Source organism: Pseudochaenichthys georgianus, chromosome 15 (assembly GCF_902827115.2).
Source record: "Pseudochaenichthys georgianus chromosome 15, fPseGeo1.2, whole genome shotgun sequence".
Classification (NCBI taxonomy): domain Eukaryota; kingdom Metazoa; phylum Chordata; class Actinopteri; order Perciformes; family Channichthyidae; genus Pseudochaenichthys; species Pseudochaenichthys georgianus.
Genome location: NC_047517.1, coordinates 31,347,620 through 31,369,389, shown reverse-complemented (window position 1 = coordinate 31,369,389; position 21,770 = coordinate 31,347,620). Strand labels below are relative to the sequence as shown.

The following is a 21,770-nucleotide window of genomic DNA, read 5'->3' as shown; positions in this document are numbered from 1 at the left end:
TCCATTTAGTATATTATCTTTTGATAGCAATCCAATCCCATTTTTTATATACATTTGTTTCTATATTCATGATTGTGGGAAACGGTATATTTCAATCTCTCACATGTACACACAAATGGGAATATAGACGATAAAGTTGACTTGACTTTGAGGATATGTTAATGTTTACAAAAGTATATGGTCATTTTGAAGCCTAGGTATTTAAAAACATTTCGTTCTTTTAAAGTTACGTTTATAACTCTGTTGAATGTATTTTTAATAATGTATACATCCGTAAAGCTAACACAGAAGTTTATCAATATACTGCCATAAAGAGTAAATCTTTCTCAACAGGAAATACAGAGGCATTTGTTAAGAAATCGTCCTTGGGAAACCGGGGGCCCTTCTCACTTCTCTTATTTTTCATTTCCTCGCTCCTCGGTCTCGGTCTCACCGGAAGTTGATTTGTCTGCGCCATCTTGAGGAGGACCGAGGAGCGAGGAGCGATAATGGAGGAGCTATAACCGAGGAACCACCAGACCATCCTTCGATGACATCCTCAGACACTCGCCCCGCCCCTTTTCTGTGTATCGCTCACTGATTGGACGATGCAGCGCATGCACTGATCTGATGCTTCTTGACCTATGTTCTTGACATGAGAGCAGTTTCCCAGCGGAGTGAAGAAAATACATGAACCTCACGGGAGTCACTCCTCAGTTTATACTGTGTTTTGTTTCAATTAATGTATCATTTAGTTACAAATATGTGATATATCTGAACAACAAAGTGGTCAAAAATCATTTTCTTCATTTATTGTAAACATTTTCATGATCGCTTTTTTCGTTTATACATTTTAAGAATGGCGTTTATCTTTTTTTGAGAATTAGTTCTTATTTTATTTAATGTGTTTGGGTCTACAACAGATGATACAAATGTTTGTGTCAGTAAATGTGTACTAACAGAGGCGGGGGTGTGTGTGGAAATAACGGGGACAGAGCTGGCTGCTGTCAGACGATCAGCTGTGCAGCGTCATCACAAACGGACGTCGCTTCACGTCAAGCCCCGGAGGAAAGGACGTCCCATTGCTCTTAACACTCATTTCCCTGCTTCTCGTGGTTTCCTTGTATCTCTCCATGCTTCCCTGGTGGGAGGGACTAGTCACAGGGAAACGACGCAAGTGAGGGACGCAAGGAATCCATTTAACCGAATGAGAAGGGCCCCTGGTTATTTCCCGGCAACGTGAGATACTGTTAACACACCAGTCAACTTTTGCTGCATTCAAGTGCTGTCGGATATACGAATTGTAGGGTGTTCACGTTATATTTTTATTTTCTCCTTCAGATTGAAGTCGTGTTACTGTCCTGGGTTATATATCATGGATACAGGGATAAACATTGGAGGGGTTTCACCATAAAAAAAAAAAGGTTATCACTTTTTCAAATTTTTATTTTACAAAACATTGATGGCAGGGGGGGGGGGAATCCAATATAACATGTTGTGTGTCCATTTGTCTCTTTTTTGGCATTCAAAATAGCTTTATTTGTATGCAAAGGTGGTAAGTAACCAAGTACATTTACTCAAGTACTGTACTTAAGTAAAAAATTTACTTTACTTGAGTATTTCCATTTTATGCTACTTTATACTTCTATTCCATTTAAAAGGGAAATAATGCTATTTTACTCCACTACATTTATTTAACAGCTTTAGCTACTTTTAACCAAACGCATCTCTAACAATGTAATAAGTGGACTAACTCTTAAAGTCACAAAAGAGTCAAATAATTTAAATATTTTACAAAAATTCAATCAGAACTGTGTTGGTCTCCAAACTTAAAATGCTACTTGATGCAACAGTATTATCTAGAAATGTCGCATATGTAAATATAATTTGCATATGCAATTTTTTCTGCACAATGATTACTTTGACTTTTGATACTTTAAGTACATTTAGCTATTTTTGTACCTTTACTCAAGTAAGATTTTGAATGCAAGACTTTTACTTGTACTGTAGTATTATGACAATAATGTAATGGTACTCAGAGGTAGAAGAAGTATTCAGAAACGTATGTATCAGAATACTCTGTTACAAGTAAAAGTCCTGCATTCAAAACGTAACTCAAGGAAAAGTACAAAAGTATTGGCATCAAAATATATTTAAAGTACTTGTTTCGCAGAATAGCCAATTCAGTGTTATATATTATGTTTTGATTATAATTATTGATCATTAAAGTGTTATCACAGCTGGTAATGGTGGAGCTCCTTTTGAGTATTGTGTATGCTGCAGGGTAGCTTGTGTTACTCCAGGTGTAACTAAAATATTATTCAAGTGTTGTTTATATTTCACATCATCATTAATCAACATCTGCAAAGTAACTAAAGGTTTTAAATGAATGTAGTGGAGTAAAAGTACACGATTTACCTCTGAATTGCAATGGGGTAGAATAACAAGGTAGCACAATTTTGAAATCTACAAAAAAAAAAGTACAAGTCTCTCAAAATGTTATTGAAGTACAGTATTTGAGTAAATGTTAGTTACTTTACACCATTGCTCATTGGCCTACCATTTCATTTCTTAAATGGATCAACAGCCATTTGCATCTTTATTTTCAGAAGTCCAAAATTACGAGGCTTGGGAAAGGCAGCATTAAGGAAGGTCACATCCGCTTTTGGATCTCCAGCGGATCACATTGACCTGCTGCTCACACTGTAGCTATTTCCCTGCAGCTTCCCGATGCAACTTTAGATGCGTTAGACTACACATTTGACGAACTTTAATAATATAATAACAAGAACATTTGACTACCAGTTCAGTATGGATTTGGCGACATTTCATCCCGTTATCCTGTTTCTCGCCTTGGTACAAGTTGTGTTGGCCCTGGGTAAGTTGTTGCTACGTTATTAGCTTACGTACATCCATTAGCTAATTTAAGTCAGTGTTTACATCGTTATGTGTGTTTGTTTTCAACACTTATATGAAGCCGAATTAGTAAGAAGCTGTAACACTACTCAATTATGGAAGTTCTTTACTGAATATCGTGGTTTGTGTGGCATTTAATTAATGTTTAGAATACATTGGCGATAGGAGGACGGGTCCCTGGCTGCAGGAAAACGGCGAATCACTGCTAACTAAAAGCGCTCTTCGTGCTTGTATCGAGGAGTAGGGTTTTTCTTTCCTGTAACTTCTCAGTAATCAAGATTATTATTCCGTGTTAGTGTTATTTCAAATCTTTAAAATATATGTATTCGATACCCTTTACAGCCGAGAGAGAACCGGCTAGCGTTGCGCACATCATCCATTGTACAGTAGGCTATGTTTGGGCATGTACACAACTGTAAACAATCTACTTTGATAGGAGAGGAGTTGTAAGGGAGGGAATTAAATATGTAATGGTACATCTACTAAACTAATGTATACTGTACAGAGGTGGAAGAAGTACTCAGATCTTATATAGCCTACAAAAGTATTAGCATCAAAATATTCTTGATGTACCAAAAGTAAAAGGACTTGTTATGCAGATTGGCCCATTTCAGAATGATATACATTACACGTTTTATTTTACCCTTGACTGTTATAAAAGCTGGTAAATGTGCACCTAGTATTAATTACGTTGTATGCAGCAGGGTAGCTTGTGTAATAAATACTAAAAGTAAAGTACAAGTACCTTAAAATTGTGCTTGAGTAAATGCACTTAGTTACTTTACACCACTGACACTGTGTGAACATTTGACCCCAAAACACAAGATCCCATGAGGCTGATCAAACCGACTGATAGCTTTGTCTTCTGTTTTCGGGGGGTTTCTTTATTTCCTCTTTGTACCTTTCAGTATTACCCAAGACACTGTGTTTGTGCAATTCCTGCATTTTGTTCATTGTTAGAAGCACGTAAGCAGACTTTTCACTAAGTAGCCCAACACATTCACAGATCAAAACCTGCGGAAACCTACCATACATCAGTTCTGAAGTAGATTGTGAACTCTGCCATTCCTGCACACGTTAAGTTTAGAATTTGATGAAAATGATTTGCAGTTCTTTACTCTTTTTGGCATTTTTACACACACAGAAAGGACCGTCAAAGGGGGCAGGGTGGGTGACAAATGGTGTCAAAAACAGGATTTGAAACTGGCTGTTGGAAGAACCACAGACACTGCTCTGCCTGTTATTCTTTGTGCGGTGTAGCTTACATAAGCTCTATCCTCTCATAAATGTTGTTCACAGTCTAATGTACAAGTGCCTCTTTTGGAGATGAATGGTAATAAATAACGCTAATGACCATTTTTGGAACATATCCTATCATCATTTATTGCACTTCAATGCATGGTATCTAACCTCTGCAGTCTGTGGGAATTTCTGCAAGACAATGAAAGCTTAAAAGCATCTTCTAGGTGCTATCAGCAGCGAACGGCTCTAAACTCAAGCATTAATGCAACCAGACTCTATAAAGAGTGGAAACTCTCAGTTCTATTATTGATAAAGCAGTGATTGAAGGTAGGTTAGGTAAGAATGGAGAAACCAGTTCGAGTGCGCTAGAAATTGAAAGTACGCAGCCGAAAAAAATCTGCCCCTTCCTTCAGACTTCCTTACAGAGCCCCTCCTCCAACACACACGAACACGCACATGACCAATGAGGACACGAGATAAGTTTGTGCCTAGATGGAAGGCTGACAGGCAGGTAGGCCATCCAATTATTTTAGCCGGGCCAGCTCAGATGATTGGTCGTGCTTTTTACAGTACTACAGCTTCCACAGATGCTTTTTTTTTAATGTATTTATTGTCAAAGCATTTAATATATTCATTGCTATCGGGATGTTAAGAGCATTCCATAGAATATAACAAAATATGGTTCTGAAGTGATTTACCTACCCTACCTTTAATGATGAAAATGGCAACACTGTTAAACTATATTTATATAGATATTTGAACCCTTTGACATTCCCCACATATAAAGTAAAATATGTGAGGGGAGTTAAAATCCTTTCAGACGAAGCATTTTAATCATTCTTCCTGATATATTGGGCCTGTTTTGCTCAAACGTCTGAGGATTACTCCGATAAATGACACAAACACTTTTAACATCAGACTGAAATCCTACCACAGAGCAGGATTTGACACTTAATTATACACTTGTTATGACTTTTACAACTTCCTAAAGATGCCAGTATGCAAACTCTAATAAAGAACTTAATGTTTCAGTACATGGGATGTATTGCTTTGCTTTTTTTCACAGTGGTATCAAGACTCAAGTAATTACTCGGTGTTGTTTTTGATTTCAAAATGTCTGGCAAAGTGACATCCCCAGTTAGGAGTGATTTCCTTCCCTAGGAGGTGGGAAATGACAGGCACAGGACACAAGGTTAACTGCTTCTTATTCCTGCATACGTGACTTGTGGAGCGATATGAGGGATTGAAAACTCTCACATTTCCTTAGGTTGGGAGTTCAGTGTTTCCCCTAGGTTTACTGCCTTGGCAGGGTGCTGCGGAAAAAAAATGTTGAACTTTTTTTTTTATATCCTCTGGAGCAGAGAGAGGAGCTGTGGATTATTGTTATCGTACAGTAACAAAGTATTTGTAAAAGTAATAAAGTACAGTGTTACACTGTACTGTATTACTTTTATTCAAACTGTATTCCCTTCTTATCATGTAGCCTACACTTCTTCCTTTCATTGATACATTTAGATCACCTGACTACAGCATATAACATACCTGCTGAAACCCTGTGCTGCTGCTGCTTCTCTCTGCCTCTTCCTCTATTGCTGGAGGCAGCTCCACCTCATCTGATCTCTGATATGAAAGCAATCGTGTTATGATCATATTGAGCTATTGGTGTGAGGAGCGGAGCCCCGCCCTTCAGAAACAGCGGAGGGATAATGTGAATACGCAAAGCAGTGGACACTGAAACATGCACATACATTGGATAAATAACATAGGCGTTTAGTTTATTTAATAAAAGAGCACATGTTCAATGTGATTACTTCAGTTGAAATTTTGCGCTATATATATTTTTTAAATAAAAAAAACACCTTGAATTTCAGGCGGGGCGCGGGGCTCCGTCAAGACAATGGTAGGGGGAAACACTGAGTTCATCAACATCCTGTCATTCAGAAACAGGAGGCTGTGTAATGTGGTGAAGGTGTGTTTCATGTTGTCGTCAGAGGTTCAAGGTTCTTTATTTGTCATACGAACATAGCTACAGAGTAGTTATGTCGATGACAATCTTAGGTCACAGGCTTCTCCAACAGTGCAACACAATAATTAGGGATGCACGATAATTATCGGCCCGATAATTATCGGTCCGATATTAGGAATTATGACGTCATCCCGATAGACCCGATACCAGTATTAATAGCGCTGATAATATACAATATATTTTTTTGGTAAAAAAAAAGAAAAAAATACTGCGGTGTGGGTGGATTGGGATGAGGGGCGCTTGTTTTTCACTCGGCTCCTCCCGTTTTGCCAGTATTGTGGTATTAGTGGTTTAGGAAGAGGGGAGTTCTTCACAAATCCAGCGCTCCCTAATACTTCGAACCTGATCAGTCACCTGAAACATCGCCACGATGGTGTGTTAAAAGCGTACCAAGACAATAATACAATACAAAGTGTGTGTGTGTGTGTGTGTGTGCGCGCGCGCGTTGGAGCTATGTGCAACTCAAGGCATATGCTCGAACGGGAGCTGCCTGGACGCTGCAATAATGTTGCGCACTATCCGTGCTGACTTTTCGTACAATGTCCCACTGTCTGGCTTCCTGCATAAAGTCAAGTGCTCGACGCAGTTGTGGCGAAATGTCTCTCCTCTGTTTTTATTTAAACAGCTCCTTATATCCGTTAGCGCAGCTAGCTAGCACCAGATGCTAACAACAACAATGCACTCTTGCTCGCTCGGGCCACACACACACACACACACCCCCTCCTGGTCCTCCCAATAGCCAGTCGGTGCCTGCCGGTGAGCGTGGAAGTGTGGTCTGCCACAAGCCGGCGGCAGGAGCGGGGCTGTCAGCATCAGCTTGTAGACGGTATTTTAAACTCGATGCGCTCTGAAACTACGGGGCGGCCGAGGACAAAAAATACACATGCGTTAAAATAATTAGTGGCGCAACATTTTTTTTATTATCGGTCTTGAGAAGCAGGAAGTTATCGGTATCGGCTTCAAAAAACCAATATCGTGCATCCCTAACAATAATACAGAAAAACAGAAAAATATAGTGCATGTAAATATTAAAAAGTAAATACAAAAAGGAAAATAGTTTTAAAAAAGTGAAGTAGTGAAATAAGTCTATATGCAAGCTATTGGAATGATATATTAGATAAATAGATAAATAATTACTAAGTAGCAGATGAATGTTATGGATGATGTTACAACAGTTCAGGTGTTTAACAGTCTTATTTCCTGTGGGATGAAACTGTCTCTGAATCTGGTGGTTTTTGTCCGGATGCTGAGGTAACGCCTGCCAGACGGCAGCAGACTGAACAGTTTGTGGCTGGGGTGATGGGCGTTTGTTGGTGTGAACTGTTGGTATGGATGAGTTTCCACCGCAGCTTTTACAAAGTCTAGGTGTGTTTATACAGTAAAGAGTATCGTCAAACTGTCGTAAAACACAACTGGATAGTAAAGATCTCCTGTTGTTTGTGTGGAGTCTGGACATATTGCCATAATTCCCCTGAATTTAGACAATTGTGATGAGTCAACCAATACCATCACACTACTTGTGTCACAACAAGTTGGGCTTTCCAAGAAAATATACACCTTACCTCTGAATTTGTTTTCGTTCATGCCTTAGAATAGATATTTCTCATGATCTCGTTTCACCTTCAGTATGAGATCACCACTGTGCCTGTTGTGGAGACCTTTAGCTTGAGACACAATGTCAAAGACATATTAGTCCACTAGGTGACAGTTAAATATATATTACATTACAGCAGGAATTAAACATCTACTGTTTTTGTAGCATAGGCTGAAGTATGTCCTTAGACGATTTTATTCTAAGTCAGATATTTTTAAAATGCGACTTTTACGACTATCAATGAATCATTACGTTTCCTTTTGTGCAAACTGCCAACAATGACCAAATTCCATCTTTTCAGTTGTAAGGATGTGCCTCTTTCCTCAGTTTACTTTTCTTTTCTTTTTTTTGGAAGTCATTTAGTTGGCTTTGTAAAAAAAAAATTCCAAATGTCAGTCAGACATCAGTCAGATGGTACATTTGTAATCTTGTTGGTGTTCTGTTAGATTTTATTGCTCCTAATTTAAGATGACATTTAAATGTAATCTGTCGTAAAATAAGTGTTAGTATGCAAGGATCTTGTGTGACTGATTGCGTTTAGACGGTTAACATTTGAGAACTTTGGCTCGGTCTGTTTTTTGTTAGAAAAGTATGTTAATATTTCTTAGACTTAGGCAAAAAAAACGTTGACTAGAATGGAAAAAAACGACCCCAAGACTGCTGTTATTTATTTACAACAAAGACAACATGGGTATTCAGTGTTTCCCACAGAATTTGATTCTATGTGTGAAGAAAGAAAAGCCAAAGGCCCCTTAACCTATTCGGGTGGCCCACGCATCCTCCCCCCCCCCCTCAAATAACAAAATACATGTGAGTTCATGGCTACTGTAGCAGACAATGTTCTTGTTGCTCTGTGTTGCGTTGTTAATGAGTGAGACACACCGGAGTTGAGGATCTGTGGGGTTTATTCTCCCAAAAATACAATTTAGGCATTTAGCAGACGCCTTATTCCAAAGCGACTTACAATGAGCAATTACAGGGACATTCTCCCCGGAGTAGAGTGCCTTACTCAAGGGCACACTAGTGGTGGTGTTCCAGGCGGGATTTGAACTCGCAACCTCCCGATCATCAGCCCACCTCACTATCCATTAGAGCAGTGCTTCTCAAACTTTTTTCAGTCATGTACCCCCTGACTGACCCCGAACATGTTTGATAGAAAAAGCCTATATAAATAATTACAATATAGTGATGTTCCCTCAGTGTGTGATTTATGAACTCCTTCATCCATGAATTACAACAACCAAAGAACATAATGAAACATTTTAAAAACAGATTTTTAAGTAATAATTATATGTTTAACGAACCAATGAAATAAATGTTATATTATGCAAAAACTATAAAATACAATACACAAATATTATAATAAAATGTGGTGCCTGATGTGCTACCATCCAAAACCCCATGCATAAACAAGAAAACAGCATTAAATAAGCAGTCACAATGCATGAAAGGGTTCAAAACAAAACATTGTAACGCAAATGTGCAATTACAAAAAAACTACGTAATAACACTGCAATGACACTATTAATGAGTTGTAGGTGCATTAAACTGCATTTTAAAATAGAACACACAATTTAGTGTCAACACATTGACAAAAAATACAAACAATTGTAATAATAAATAAATTATAAATTGCAATAACACTAACAAGTAATATTAAGAGCACTCAATTTAGTGTGAAACGTGTGCTTGTCCTTCACTGAGGATCTTGGTCTTGGCAGAGAGGACACCGCAGTGATCAGACACTCTTCCAGGCCCAGTCTGTTTCTCTGCTTTGTTTTGATCAGTCATTGCAGAGAAGGAGGCTTCACACAAATATGTGGATCCAAAGGGCAGTAGCTGCTCCAAAGCTGTTTTTCCCAGCTCAGGATGCTCCTTTTTCACACACACCCAAAACTGCGTGAGAGTGGAGTTCTCAAATGTCATGCCACGGTCAGATGACACATCCAAGACTTTTTCCTGGTGACAGAGAGGAAGCTTTTCTCTGTTTGCTTCTGACAGAAGAAATGGGTTTCTTACCCAATCAAGCTGTGCAGGTTTCTCCTCCATGTCAGGAAAGTACGACTTGAAACTAACTATCAGGTTGGCCAAGTGTTCCTCTATAATGGACTTGACTGGAGCGCTCTGCACTTCTGGATTTTTATCCAAAATACGCCATGAGCCCTTTAAATCGGCCCGTCATTGAGGCCGCTCCGTCAGTACAGACACTCATGCCGTTTCTCCAGTCCAGCTCGTTTTCAATAAAGAAATCATTCACAACATTAAAAATGTCCTCCCCCGTTGTTTTCCCCTCTAAGGTCTTGCAGAAAAGCACATTTTCATAAATGTCGTCAGTATCCACGTATCTCACGAAAGCAATGAGCTGAGCCTTACCGCTGACATCGGTCGATTCATAATGCTGGAGTGAAAATGCTTCGCCAAGTTTTCCCACAACTTGTTCAACAATATCTGCTCCCATTCGTTCTATTCTGCGTGAAACTGTGTCATTAGAAAGAGGCACTGTTTTTAACTTCTCCTCGGCACTTCTGTCCAGCATCGTCTCGGCCAAAACAACAGCAGCTGGGAGTAACAGGTCCTCAGCGATCGTGAACGGCTTTTTGGCTTTAGCGATGAGCAGTGATACCGCATACGATGCCTCCAGTGCTTTGGCTGATGTTGTGGAAGCTTTTCACATAATCTCTTGGGAGGATCTGTACTCAGCAAGTTTTCTGAAAAACTCTGGTGGCTTACCAACGTGACACAGGTGTTTGGTGCTGAGATGTCTCTGGAGGTGCGCTGGTTTCATTGAGCTGTTGGCTAGTTTTTCCCCACAGAAAAAACACAATGCCTGGGGCGGGTTGCCATTTGTGGACGTGAATCCCATCAAAGCATACGCCTCCTGATATTGACGGCATTTTGCCTCCATTTTAGCTTTCTTTATTTCTCCATTGTCCACGTTCCCTGCTGAAGTATTGCTACGTTTTAACCACGATTCCATTGAAATGTCTATTTGTTATAATATACTATTGCAATGCTTTCCGCTCGGCGTGGTTCCGGACTAGAGCCTGATTTAGCTCTGGTTCTTCCTGTTTCCACCACAGCGGAACCGGCTCTAAGTACCGAAAACCGGTTCTAGCTGGCCCCATTGGGCTGCCCGGCAAGTACCAATACTTCACACTTACGTCGGAGGGGGGCGAGATTAACCTGAGCAATAACAGTCAATGGCGAGTACGGCAAATACAAGTTGTACCCAGCATAAGCAAAAAAGCATTTTTTTTTATTAACCTTTTTTATTGTTTTCTCTCACGTACCCCCTGCAGTACCCCCACATACCCCTAGGGGTCCGCGTACCCCCATTTGAGAATCACTGCATTAGACCACCAAAAAAAATAAGAATACAGATTTATTTTTTAACCCTAACCCACAAATGAATCAATGTATGGGAAACACTGATCAACATTGAACAATTCTTGAAATGCCTGTATTACCTTACATTGATTGTGATCTGAGCAGAGCTTGTGTTGCTTGCCAAGTCTTTATTTACAGTGCAGTGTTATAGTGTCTATATACCAACTAAATACCTACAGTGAAGGCAGCCATTACTGATGTCAGTGTTTTGTAAACACTCTTCATGCAACATGTGGAAACGTCTGCAGTGAGAAATATTTCCGGCTCACTGATTAAATCTGTCCGAGACGCTGCACCGACAGGAAAGCTGTGTTGATGCTTGGTTTGGGGGTTTTATAGATTTTAACTAAACAGTTTGTGTTTGTATCTCCTCGTCCATCTGCTCTGTCCTTCCTTTTCCCGCCTCTGTGAAGCTGTTTCACGTCCGTGTCTGTTCTGCTTCTGACTGCAAATGTCAAGAGAAGCTCCACTATCATGGTCACAACAAAACTGATCTGTTGCAAAGTCATCCAGAGTTATACATACTGTATACAAAAATATATCAAAATATAAGCAATGTAGAAAATTAAAGTATTAAAGGCATGATTTTACAAAACAAATCTAACAATAAAGACAGACAATCAATGTAAACAAGGAAATACTATACCATTAAATATATTATTATCAAGAACTAAGTAGAAACTTACTGTACCTCCATACTTCTATTTTATCTACACTTAACCATTTTGTTGCACATTAAAACAACACAAAACAACAACTAAAGAAATGCTTGCTTTCACGTGTCACTTTTTAACATCTATGTTTATTTTGTAAGTTTAGAAAGTAAGATATCTTTCACATCTTACTTTCTGTGCACAATAACAGTTTCTTGGGATAACCACATGTTTTTAAACTCAGTTTGAAAGTGTTTTGTTTTCTCAAGCACTCAGGAACGTTGTCAGTTATTTTGTGGCGATAGCAGCACACGTCAACAGTGACCTCTTTTTTATGTCTGATCGGCGGAGCTCTCTCTTCCTTCTTTCTGAAATATGTTTTTTTGCTTTGTTTGCACAAATCTGTCTGCTGCTGTGGCTTCTGCAGTCGGTCCCGCTGAACTCGTATGAACCGAGAAACACGCTCATGTCGAGTAAACATTACTGAACACTACTCTACCTATCCTTAGCTGGAGGATTTAAATGATTCGTAAAGTTCACCTCCTGCCTTTTGTAAATCAATGGCTCCTGTTCACTTGCTGCAACATGTTTCGGTCTTTTTTTATTTTACCACCAGACTTTCGTAGGACAGCTTTTTAATATTCCCTCAAGTCAAGTTCATGTCACGTTTGATTTTTGTAGACCTACAATTTGGTAACTCTGATTTGGCATTTAATCAATTTGATTCGAAGATACGTTTTAAACATATATGAATAGAACCATAGTTATAACGATATAACATAAAACCCAAGTTTAACACAACAATTTGTCAAAAAACATTTCAACGTGGACCCACTCCAAAAACTCTCCAGAAAAAATGTATGTTTGGGAGTGGGATTAAACAAAGACTCAATCTAAAGAATTTACCTCTGTACATTTTCATAATCAAGTTTCTTTTGCCAAAGTTCAGCATTCATTTAAATTTTATTTACAGAACATAAAGTTGTGCATTAGCCACTGCATGTCCTCGCTCTTTAAGCCAGTTTTTCAATATTTTAAATCATTTTTCTCAGACTAGATTTAATGGTAAACACTTATGGCGCATTTCCACTGTGCCAAACCTGGCCCGTTTTTTTGTTGCGTTTCCACTAGGGGTAGTTCCGGCTAACGGGTACTGTTTCACAGTTTTTCTGGCCCTCCAAAATCCAGGTTCTTTCCGGTCCAACAACCGTGCTGAATATGCTAAACTAGTGAGAGAATCGCTGGCAAGGGGGCTCCAGCTACAACAAAATGAACATATTTTACCGTGATTTAATTGTAATACACGTTTCAAAATGATGCCGAAGTAACAACATATTGATACCGGTTAGTAAAAACCATGAATTAATGCTTTGACAAGTCTGCAGACAGACGGCCGGCGAAAAACCTTTTTAAAATGCTTTTTTTCTAAATGCAGATCGGCTAAGCTAACGCAGTATATGCTCCGACCGTCCACACTCACAACAACGGCCTATACAGACGTAAATAAACCAGCGACTGTATTCGCCATGACACAGGCAGTCTGTGGTTTGTACTTGTTTAACTTTTGTCTAGTTTCTGAACAGATATGAGGAGCTGTGAGGTCTAACAGCTAACGGCTGATGTTGGTTTTCTGTGGTTCTCATTAAAGATGACGCCACGACTCCGCCGACAATGCGGTACTATAGTTACTGCCCCAGCTACTAAACTGTAATGGAAACGCAGCATAAAGTGAGCCTGGCCTAACAAGGCCTAACCATACCGTACGAGGCCCTGCAGTGGGAATGCGCCACTATATGCCTACTTTAAGTTCGGAGTCATTCTTTTTCTATTGCACTTTCAGATGGTGTTCAGAAAACACTTATGAGACGTTGAAATGGAAGTTAAATGCTGAAGTGAAATGGCGTGGTTACACGTGTGGCCCCGTGCTGCAATGTGGTGAACGCCTCAGAGACCGACTTCACTGCTGCGGTTAGCACTTCTTTAAAGTTCACACGCCCCCATCTGAGATTTCCCTTTAACACCTTCTCACGTCTAGATTTGAGGCTTTGGTATTTGTGTAGGCGTTTGTTATCACGTGCCTGAACGTAAATGTCTGTTCAGAGGAATTGAAACTGAAATGGATGATAACGGGGGTCACTCATAACAATCTGTTGAAGGAGTGTTAAGGAACACATCCGAACTTCCTTAAATGACCTTCCCAGGCCAAGGTCATTGTTCACATGTTATTAGTAATTGTTTGTGGTGTGTGTGGACAATAGTTGTGCAATGCTCTGAGGCATGGTTTCCTGTAACAAGTATCCACCACAATGGTTGAACCTGCTTTTATAATCATGTGGTCTCTTGTAATGTACATTCGGTGAAAGTGAAAGAGCTGAAGTGAAGATCAGCCCACTTTTCAAAGTGAAATCAATGTTCATTTATTTTAATACTCTTTTTAGAGATCATGAGCAAGTACGTGCAGGCTTTGGGGAGTTTCTTTTTTCTCTGTGTCGGAGGAGACCTGCATGAGGTTTCTTGTAGATTAGATTACCAATCTGCAATTTCCACATTGGCTTAAAGCTTTACATTTCCTGACATGACTTCCTTTTCTTTAGAGTCTGTGTGGAAAAAGTAGACCCACTCAAAGATGTTAAGCAGGAGTGTATCGTATAAGTTTGAATGCAGTTCCCTCTAGTGGGGGGTTCGTGTTAGTGAAAATACCCATAGTCAATGATTACTATGAGCAAAAGGTTATATCGGAGTAAGGGAACTTCTCCTTTGGCATCATTTAATGGACTGTGTTGGGAAAATACTGAATGTACTCTTCCAATATCAGAGTACACATGAAAACAAAGGCCCTACGTAGCTGTGCACGTGACAGGATATATGATTACCTAGAAGAGCGTCAGGACACACTGTTTTAGGCATATGATAGCTATGTGATTAACATGAGGATTCAGCCCCTATGGAGATAGACTTGTGACTCATGTTTATTGCTTACGTGGGCCTTAGCTAATCTGAACTAAACATTGTATACAGCTTTGAACCGGCATTCCTCCATCTTGTGACTGAATAACTCCCTCTCTTGTATATCAGCATGTGAAGGACACTGTTCAGGAACTAGGTGTCCCATATGCTCTGTGTGTGTACTTCCATTCTTGCAAGGGTAATAAATACATGTATCCTGATTATTGAAACTCAAGCCGGTGACGAGCGATCTTTTCCTAACAGACTGATATTCATTTTGAGGTGGTGTTCAGTGTGAATTTGAAAGCCTTTGAAATCTCCTCACCCTGGTGTTTGTGTGTCCACAGTGGAGGCGCCGGCCAACGTGACCCTGGAGTGCCACAACATGCACAACGTGCTGCGGTGGGACTACGGCCAGCTCGTCCCCGGGCTCAGATTCAGAGTCAATATCGGCTCGTTAGCAAGGTTTGTGCATTTCCTTTGTACTCATTATTCTGTCTTTGGCTGTTAGGTGTATTGTTTCGGTTGATCTCTGCAAACAAACACGGCAACATTAAAACACACATGTATTCAGATAACAGCAAACCTGGATCAGACTTTGTTCTGCATGCACAGTACAGACGTCACCAGAAAATACTCCCTGACTTAGTTTTATAAATAGTCTATGTCCAACAGCACACTAATGGAGTATTTGTTAAGGGGTTAGACTAAAGGACTCTGCTCTTTTAAAGGGTATTTTGATCAAGACTCACAGTTTAATTGTTCATAAACATGGATATTTAAATTAAAGATATCCTCGCAATAGTTTTTCATAATGTCATGTTCAAATCAAATTTTAGGTTTGGCTTTGAGATCGTTTTCTTTGAATTAATACACAAGATTTTTATTATTGGCTCCTAACAAAAAGCATCATTAGTAACTACTTTTATAAAACTTCTTAAAGTTCTTCTTAACTTTAACACATGATTAAAGTCTCTGATTTGAGATACTCATATTCTTTTCTCTCTTATTGGTTTCCACAGACCTCCCAAGGAGAGTTGGGTGGAGCCGCCAGCGAAGCAAGCCGACGTGTCCTTTCTCTCTGATCCCAGGAACGAATACATCATTTCCGTAACTGCTGTGATTGGACAGAATGAGTCCGCCCCTACGGACTCAATAGAATTCAGCTATTTCCAGGACGCTCTATCTGAAAGAAAATGTGAGCATTGACGGCATTGTAGAAGAAAACGAGCTGACATCACTAAACCTTTTTTATATATTAATATTTGAGTTGTGTCCTGGGGGTTCTGTTGGGCTGACAGGTGAACAGTTACAGGAGCATGTTAGTAACAGACATGTTAAGATCGCTATCATTGTCAGAACACTGTTCAGGCATTAACGTGAGGGGTCGCCTTCACCATGTTTCACATTGATACAATTCAGACAATGAATTGATTAGTTATTTCTTAATCAATCTGTGGGTTATTCAAGTTTCAAGGCTTTTATTGTCACGTGTGCATAGCTACAGTGTAGTTATGACATTTACAATCTTAGGTCACAGGCTCCTCCAACAGTGAACACAATAAAACCGATAAAATAGTACAAGTAAATACAATAAAATAGAATAGAACCTCTCATCACCTCTCGCTGCTTTGCTAGCGCCATATTTAATGTGATTAGCATGTCGCTTCTTCCCACCCGTGCTCTGCGTTCGCTCGTATTGACTAAGCTTACTATCAAGATGAGAAGTACTTTATTGATTTTTTGAATGTAACTTTTTTAAATGAGTTTACCAACATGTCCAAACAATATTCTGACATCTCTAAGTGGTTGACCAATCACAACAGAGCCGGCCAGCTAGCCAATCAGAGCGCACTGGGCTCTGGTTTCAGACAGAGGGTGAAAAGAGGTGCTGCAGCACAGGCAGTATGAGAAAAATAAAGACCTTTTTGAACATTAAAGCGTGGAGACAAGTCACAGACACACAATACACATATGAACCTGAAAGTGAACAGTATAGGTCCCTTTTAAAAGTAACATGTGAAGGTTTTCACCTCCAGCGGAGCTATGGAGCAACTAATATGCTCAACATGAAACCTAAATTACAATTAAGAAATGCTGATGTTTGTTTTTCAGGTTCTCTTGACCTCCCTTCAGTAAACGTCACGACCCTACATAAAGGCAAAATCCTGGTCCGCTTCGTGCATCCCTGGCTGTTGTACAAAATCAAGATGCCCAGCCAGAAGAAAAGCAAAAAGCTCCCCGTATTTCGATACATGGTCGAGGTGGTGCACCAGGTCAGACCCTCTATCACCTTCTGAAGTTTCGTATGGCATTGATAACGCATGAGCAAATATCTCAGGGTCATAGCAGTTAGCAGGAATTATCACTTCATATTTGTATTTGCTTATTTGATGGTGACAAATAGTATAAACATACATGATGTGAAATACAGGCGATAGCTTAAATGCTCATTGGAAGGTCAAAAAAGCAGATTGTTTACAAGTCAGAATAAACTAGAATATACAAACAAAACACAAGTACATAGATGAAATACATTGCACTACATGTCAAGTGAAAGTAATCCTACTGAGTTCTGTAAATGAAGTATTTGTATGAATAGTTGCACACCTGCTTACCATTATAAGTGTCTGTGTGTGCAGAAGACACACACGGACCCAACTGACTGTGAGGAGAGTGTGTGTGAGGAGAACGTCATCATGGCCGCTTCTCAGGAGAAACACTGTGTGACGGTCGAAGGCGAGCTGGAGAAGATGTCAGTGAAAACCCTCCGACCGGTCTGTGCCGCGCCATACGAAGAACCACCAAGCTGTTGAGTAACATTTTCTTATCTATTTTATTTTGTTAGTTTCATACTTAAAGGTCACCTATTGTGCGAAATCCACTTGTTCATGTCTCTTCTACATCAACATGTGTCCCCTCTGTGAAAAGAGACTCTGAAAGTTTCAGGAAAAAAGATTCTCTCACTTTTTGTCCTGATCCATTTCTATAAAAACCTGTCTGAAAATGAGCTGATCAGATTTTGGCCACTTTATGATTATGATTTTTGGCTTGTGTAACCATTAGCCAATCACCAACCAAGGTAACCCCCCCCCCCCCCCCCCCCCCCCCCCCCCCCCTTATCACCTGAATCTCCTCCGAGAGCACCATTGAGTTCTTTGTAACCAAATGTCTCTCAGAGGGGCGTGGGGAGGGGCTCCTTATTTTCATCTAAAGTAACAGACAGAGAATCAGCACTTTGGAAACAGGGCGGAAACAGAGGGGATTATGGGTAATGCTGCAATGATCTGTTTGCTGTTTGGAGCCAAACACTTCAGAGACATGTTTATATATATCTGAGAGCTGTAATATATTGAGGAAAAACAGTATCATTGGGGAGCTTTTTAGATGCACAGCAACGCATGACAGGAAAGATAATTGTCAAGATAGTATTCTCCCAAATTCAAAACAATGTTTTTTGTCTTGCAAAGTATTCTGCTTCAATCCATATTAGCTGGAATTCAACTTTAAAAAATAATGTCTTCAAACACTCACGCCTTAAGGACTATTGTATAAAAGTGTACGTTTATACAGAGGAGCTTCCTGTTGAAGCGCTTTGAGCTGCACCCTGTGAATGAAAAGTGCTCTACAAATAAAGTTTTAGTTTTATTATTTCTTTGTCACTAGTCCTCCCAAACCTGTGATATTTTCCTAACCCATTTTACCGTGCATCATTCCTATGCAGCCACACCTGGAATCTGGAAAGTGTTTGTCTTAATCTAAAAATGTTGCAGAAAAGCCAAGTTTTAACAGAATGTCCCAAAAAAAGCAAAAGAAGCCACGCAGCATTCAAACGCTTAGATCAACATGCGATTAAAGCTTCAATCTACTTATATTCCTCTGTTTTACCCGACAGAATAATACTGCTTGCCCTCCTTGCTTCTTTCAGTACAACAACAAAGCCCCTCTGTCAAGAACCCATTACATTAAATGATTTGGTATTTGGTTGACGCTTTTAAACATGATGGCAACTTGGGGTTCAATATCTTGCACAAGGACACTTTGTCTCGTTTACTGCAGGGGTTGGACTGAACACAGATTCAGAGCTACTGGTTTCTTTGCTAAAAATGTGTGTTTAAGTGAGTCTATAAATATATTGACTTCCTGTCTGTTTCCACTAGATCTCGTCCATGCGTGGGTGGTGAGCGTCCTGCTGATCTCCAGTGCGGTTGCTTTTGTCCTCTTCATGGTCTACCGAAAAAATACCAATGCAGCAACTTCCCTACCAAAATTCCTTGTGGGCTTTGTTCTTATCATCAACTCCTATTTTACTTTAACAATTGTACTTTCAACCCACACGTCCATCTAACAATTTCTGTTTTCGTCTTAAAGAAATTCGCAGCCAAAGGAATGCCTGAGAGCAAAGGATACCTGCAGGAGAAGATCGTTGTTCCTGAAGTGGTGCCCTGCTCTCCCACACTGATGGACGAGGAGAAAGAAGTCACATCTTTCATCATGCCCTGCGATGACGCCGTGCTCCGGATGCCCTGCGGCGTGCCGGCAGAGGCAGACAAAGGCCTTTCTGACAGCGTGGAGGTAGCGACCGATGAAGGATCCGGCTACACGCAGGGCAGAGACTTGGAGCCAGACGCTGGGTATGAGAAGCGTGCGGTGGTGGTGTCGTAGGCTCCGGGCGAAACGGCGGAGGGATACCACGGCTGAGGCTGTGACTTCCCAACATTGTGGCACATCGAATGTTTGAAGTTGGGTCAAAAAAGGGAACTCGTCTGCAATCATCTGACATTCAAATTGGAACATTTTAACCCTAAACAGCGATTTTCAGTCGCGGTTACAAATTCCAGGTGGTTCGAGTCGTGTCGCTCCCTTGTCAGACCGTCTCGGGAACAGAGAACCAGGAACGTCCCTCTTGTAGGTGCACTCAGACATCAGTTACACTTTGCACTAATGTGTCAGAGCAAGCAACTAAGGTTACAAATTAAAATGGCCTTACAGATGTGTTATATAATATAGATCAAATGAATTGCTAAAATCAGATCAGTCACCAGTGTCAGTGTTGTAATGTTGTGCATTTAAGTTCTTGATTTCTGATATTTGTTTCAAATGTTGCATCCTCTCATGCCTGCATGCTTAACATGTCCAGTAGCTGCCAAATCAGCTCAATGACCTGTGATTGGTTTAGTTCTAAGTGCATGCCACCTCCACAGGAGCTTCATGAAAGGAGATGTGAATGATTCATCGCTGCCATATCTGAGAGAAATGTGAAGATAAGTAGAAGAAAGAAAAGTGCTTCTCATCACGGCATTACCTCTTCACTGACATTTACCTTTATATGTCAGGGTTTCAACTTATCCGTTGACCCCGTGTTCAGCAGTAACTGTGCCGAGTAGTCACAGTACTGTTTTCTCTGCATTAGCGCGTCTTTTCTACCTGAATCCAATCCTTTAGTGTCTCATTATGCTAGTTGCACCTTAAAGTCACGGATATACAACAGTGACTTGTGTCTTGTGACATTTCTTTGACTTAAATGAAATATTCGGGGGGGGTTAGTTGATGCAAGTCAGATTTGATTGGATCCCAGAGTGAGTGTGATGGGGAAAGAAGAGCAATATGGATCTGGAGAGGAGAGTATTCCTGCTGGTCGACCAGGAGGAGAGAGGGAGAACTACTGATGGATCATGTATTCACTAAAAGCCAAACACGCTCCCTCCTGTTTAACAAACTGCTCTATTAGCTGCTCTACTCACAGACTGAACCGTGGTTTGGGCCGTTTCCTAAAGTACATTTCTTAAGATACTTTTATGTAGACACCCGCCAAGTTCAAGACGAGTTGTCAAAAAACACTATTAATAGGAAAATGTATTAAATTCTTGCCAAATAAAGGCTGTTAATTGAACGATTAACACAGGGTTACAAAATGTTATTTTACCCACTCTTTAAATGAATTGATGGAATTCGATGAACTAATTTTCTCATGAAATGAGAGGGGATTTGCACCAGAGGAACTGAAGTGATGTTTTAACACTTTTACTTGTGCCTTGTTACCGGGCTTTAAACGTCGGCTGTTGAGTTGCTTATTGTTGTTTTGTGTTGCATAACTTGAGACTGTCCGAGTTGATGAGCCTTCCCAGCTCCAGAGGCTGGATGCTGATAATGACTTTGAAAAAAGAAAATGGTGCTTTTTTATTTCTGTCAAAAATTCAGTTCGCAATTTTCAAAAAGTAAATGCCGGGCTTGATGACCAGCCGGAGTGATTGTCTGATGATATTTGAATGTTAACGTTTGATTTGGAAAAGTGGCCGGCCTATTAACCTCGAGCACTTGTTTTTATAATTTCATTAATTAACTCTTAATTATGCTTCCTCAGTTTCTGTGCCTATGTCCTTTTATAATGATTCCTTTTCCGTCTGAAAACCACTGTTAATGGTTATTATCTCGTGAGTTTTCAGTATTACTTCATTTCAATAAAAGTAAAAAAAAAACGTTTGTTCTTTTTTATGTTTGTATCCTAAAGGATGTGGTTATAAAGCGGATGTTGTACACACTAAATTACTTTATGTGAAGAGCTACAAATCAAGGAAGGGAAGTTGGTATGTCAGTGTAGTGAAGCAGCTCATTTACATTTAATGAGCAATACTAAAATGTCAGATTCGGCCATGTCACTGTGTAAAGGAAGAAGCATGCACGTCCTGTTTCATGACATGCTATCCACGTTCCTTCCTCTAGATCAGTGCCCAGTGTGTGTACTTGGATGTCTGTTTGCAATGTTTCCTTCCTCTTTAGTGGTTGTGTGTGTGGGAGTTGGATTTGGAGACCTTTTGGGTTCCAGTAACGACACTACATACTTCACTATTACTGTAGACACATGTCCTTGCAGGTAAAGAGTTTCTGGTAATCTGCAGCAGCTCTGTCCGATATTTCCCACCGCCCCATCAGAGCTTGTGTGTTCATTTCTACTCAATCTAAAATGGATGTTCCCTAGCATTCTTAACTACAAGGTCTGAAGGCAGAAATTAGTTAAGCATGACCT

General features: G+C 40.0%; 1 protein-coding gene across 1 annotated transcript; it reads left to right on the top strand.

Annotated features, from left to right (window-relative positions):
- Nucleotides 1-2,629: 2,629 nt before the first annotated feature.
- On the top strand, nt 2,630-20,237 carry gdf10b (growth differentiation factor 10b). Its single transcript, XM_034100625.2, has 7 exons — nt 2,630-2,857; nt 15,091-15,208; nt 15,766-15,941; nt 16,859-17,019; nt 17,386-17,554; nt 18,904-19,019; nt 19,115-20,237. The coding sequence occupies exons 1-7, from the start codon at nt 2,791-2,793 to the stop codon at nt 19,406-19,408; spliced, it is 1,101 nt and encodes a 366-aa protein (XP_033956516.1). The 5' UTR covers nt 2,630-2,790; the 3' UTR covers nt 19,409-20,237.
- The last annotated feature ends 1,533 nt before the right edge of the window (nt 20,238-21,770 follow it).

Bases quoted from the DNA above. Each gene is read 5' to 3' on its own strand.
- gdf10b (XM_034100625.2), top strand. From the start codon at position 2,791: ATGGATTTGGCGACATTTCATCCCGTTATCCTGTTTCTCGCCTTGGTA. The intron at 2,858-15,090 runs GTAAGTTGTTGC...GTGTGTCCACAG, and splicing joins ACAAGTTGTGTTGGCCCTGG to TGGAGGCGCCGGCCAACGTG. The intron at 17,020-17,385 runs GTCAGACCCTCT...CTGTGTGTGCAG, and splicing joins TGGTCGAGGTGGTGCACCAG to AAGACACACACGGACCCAAC.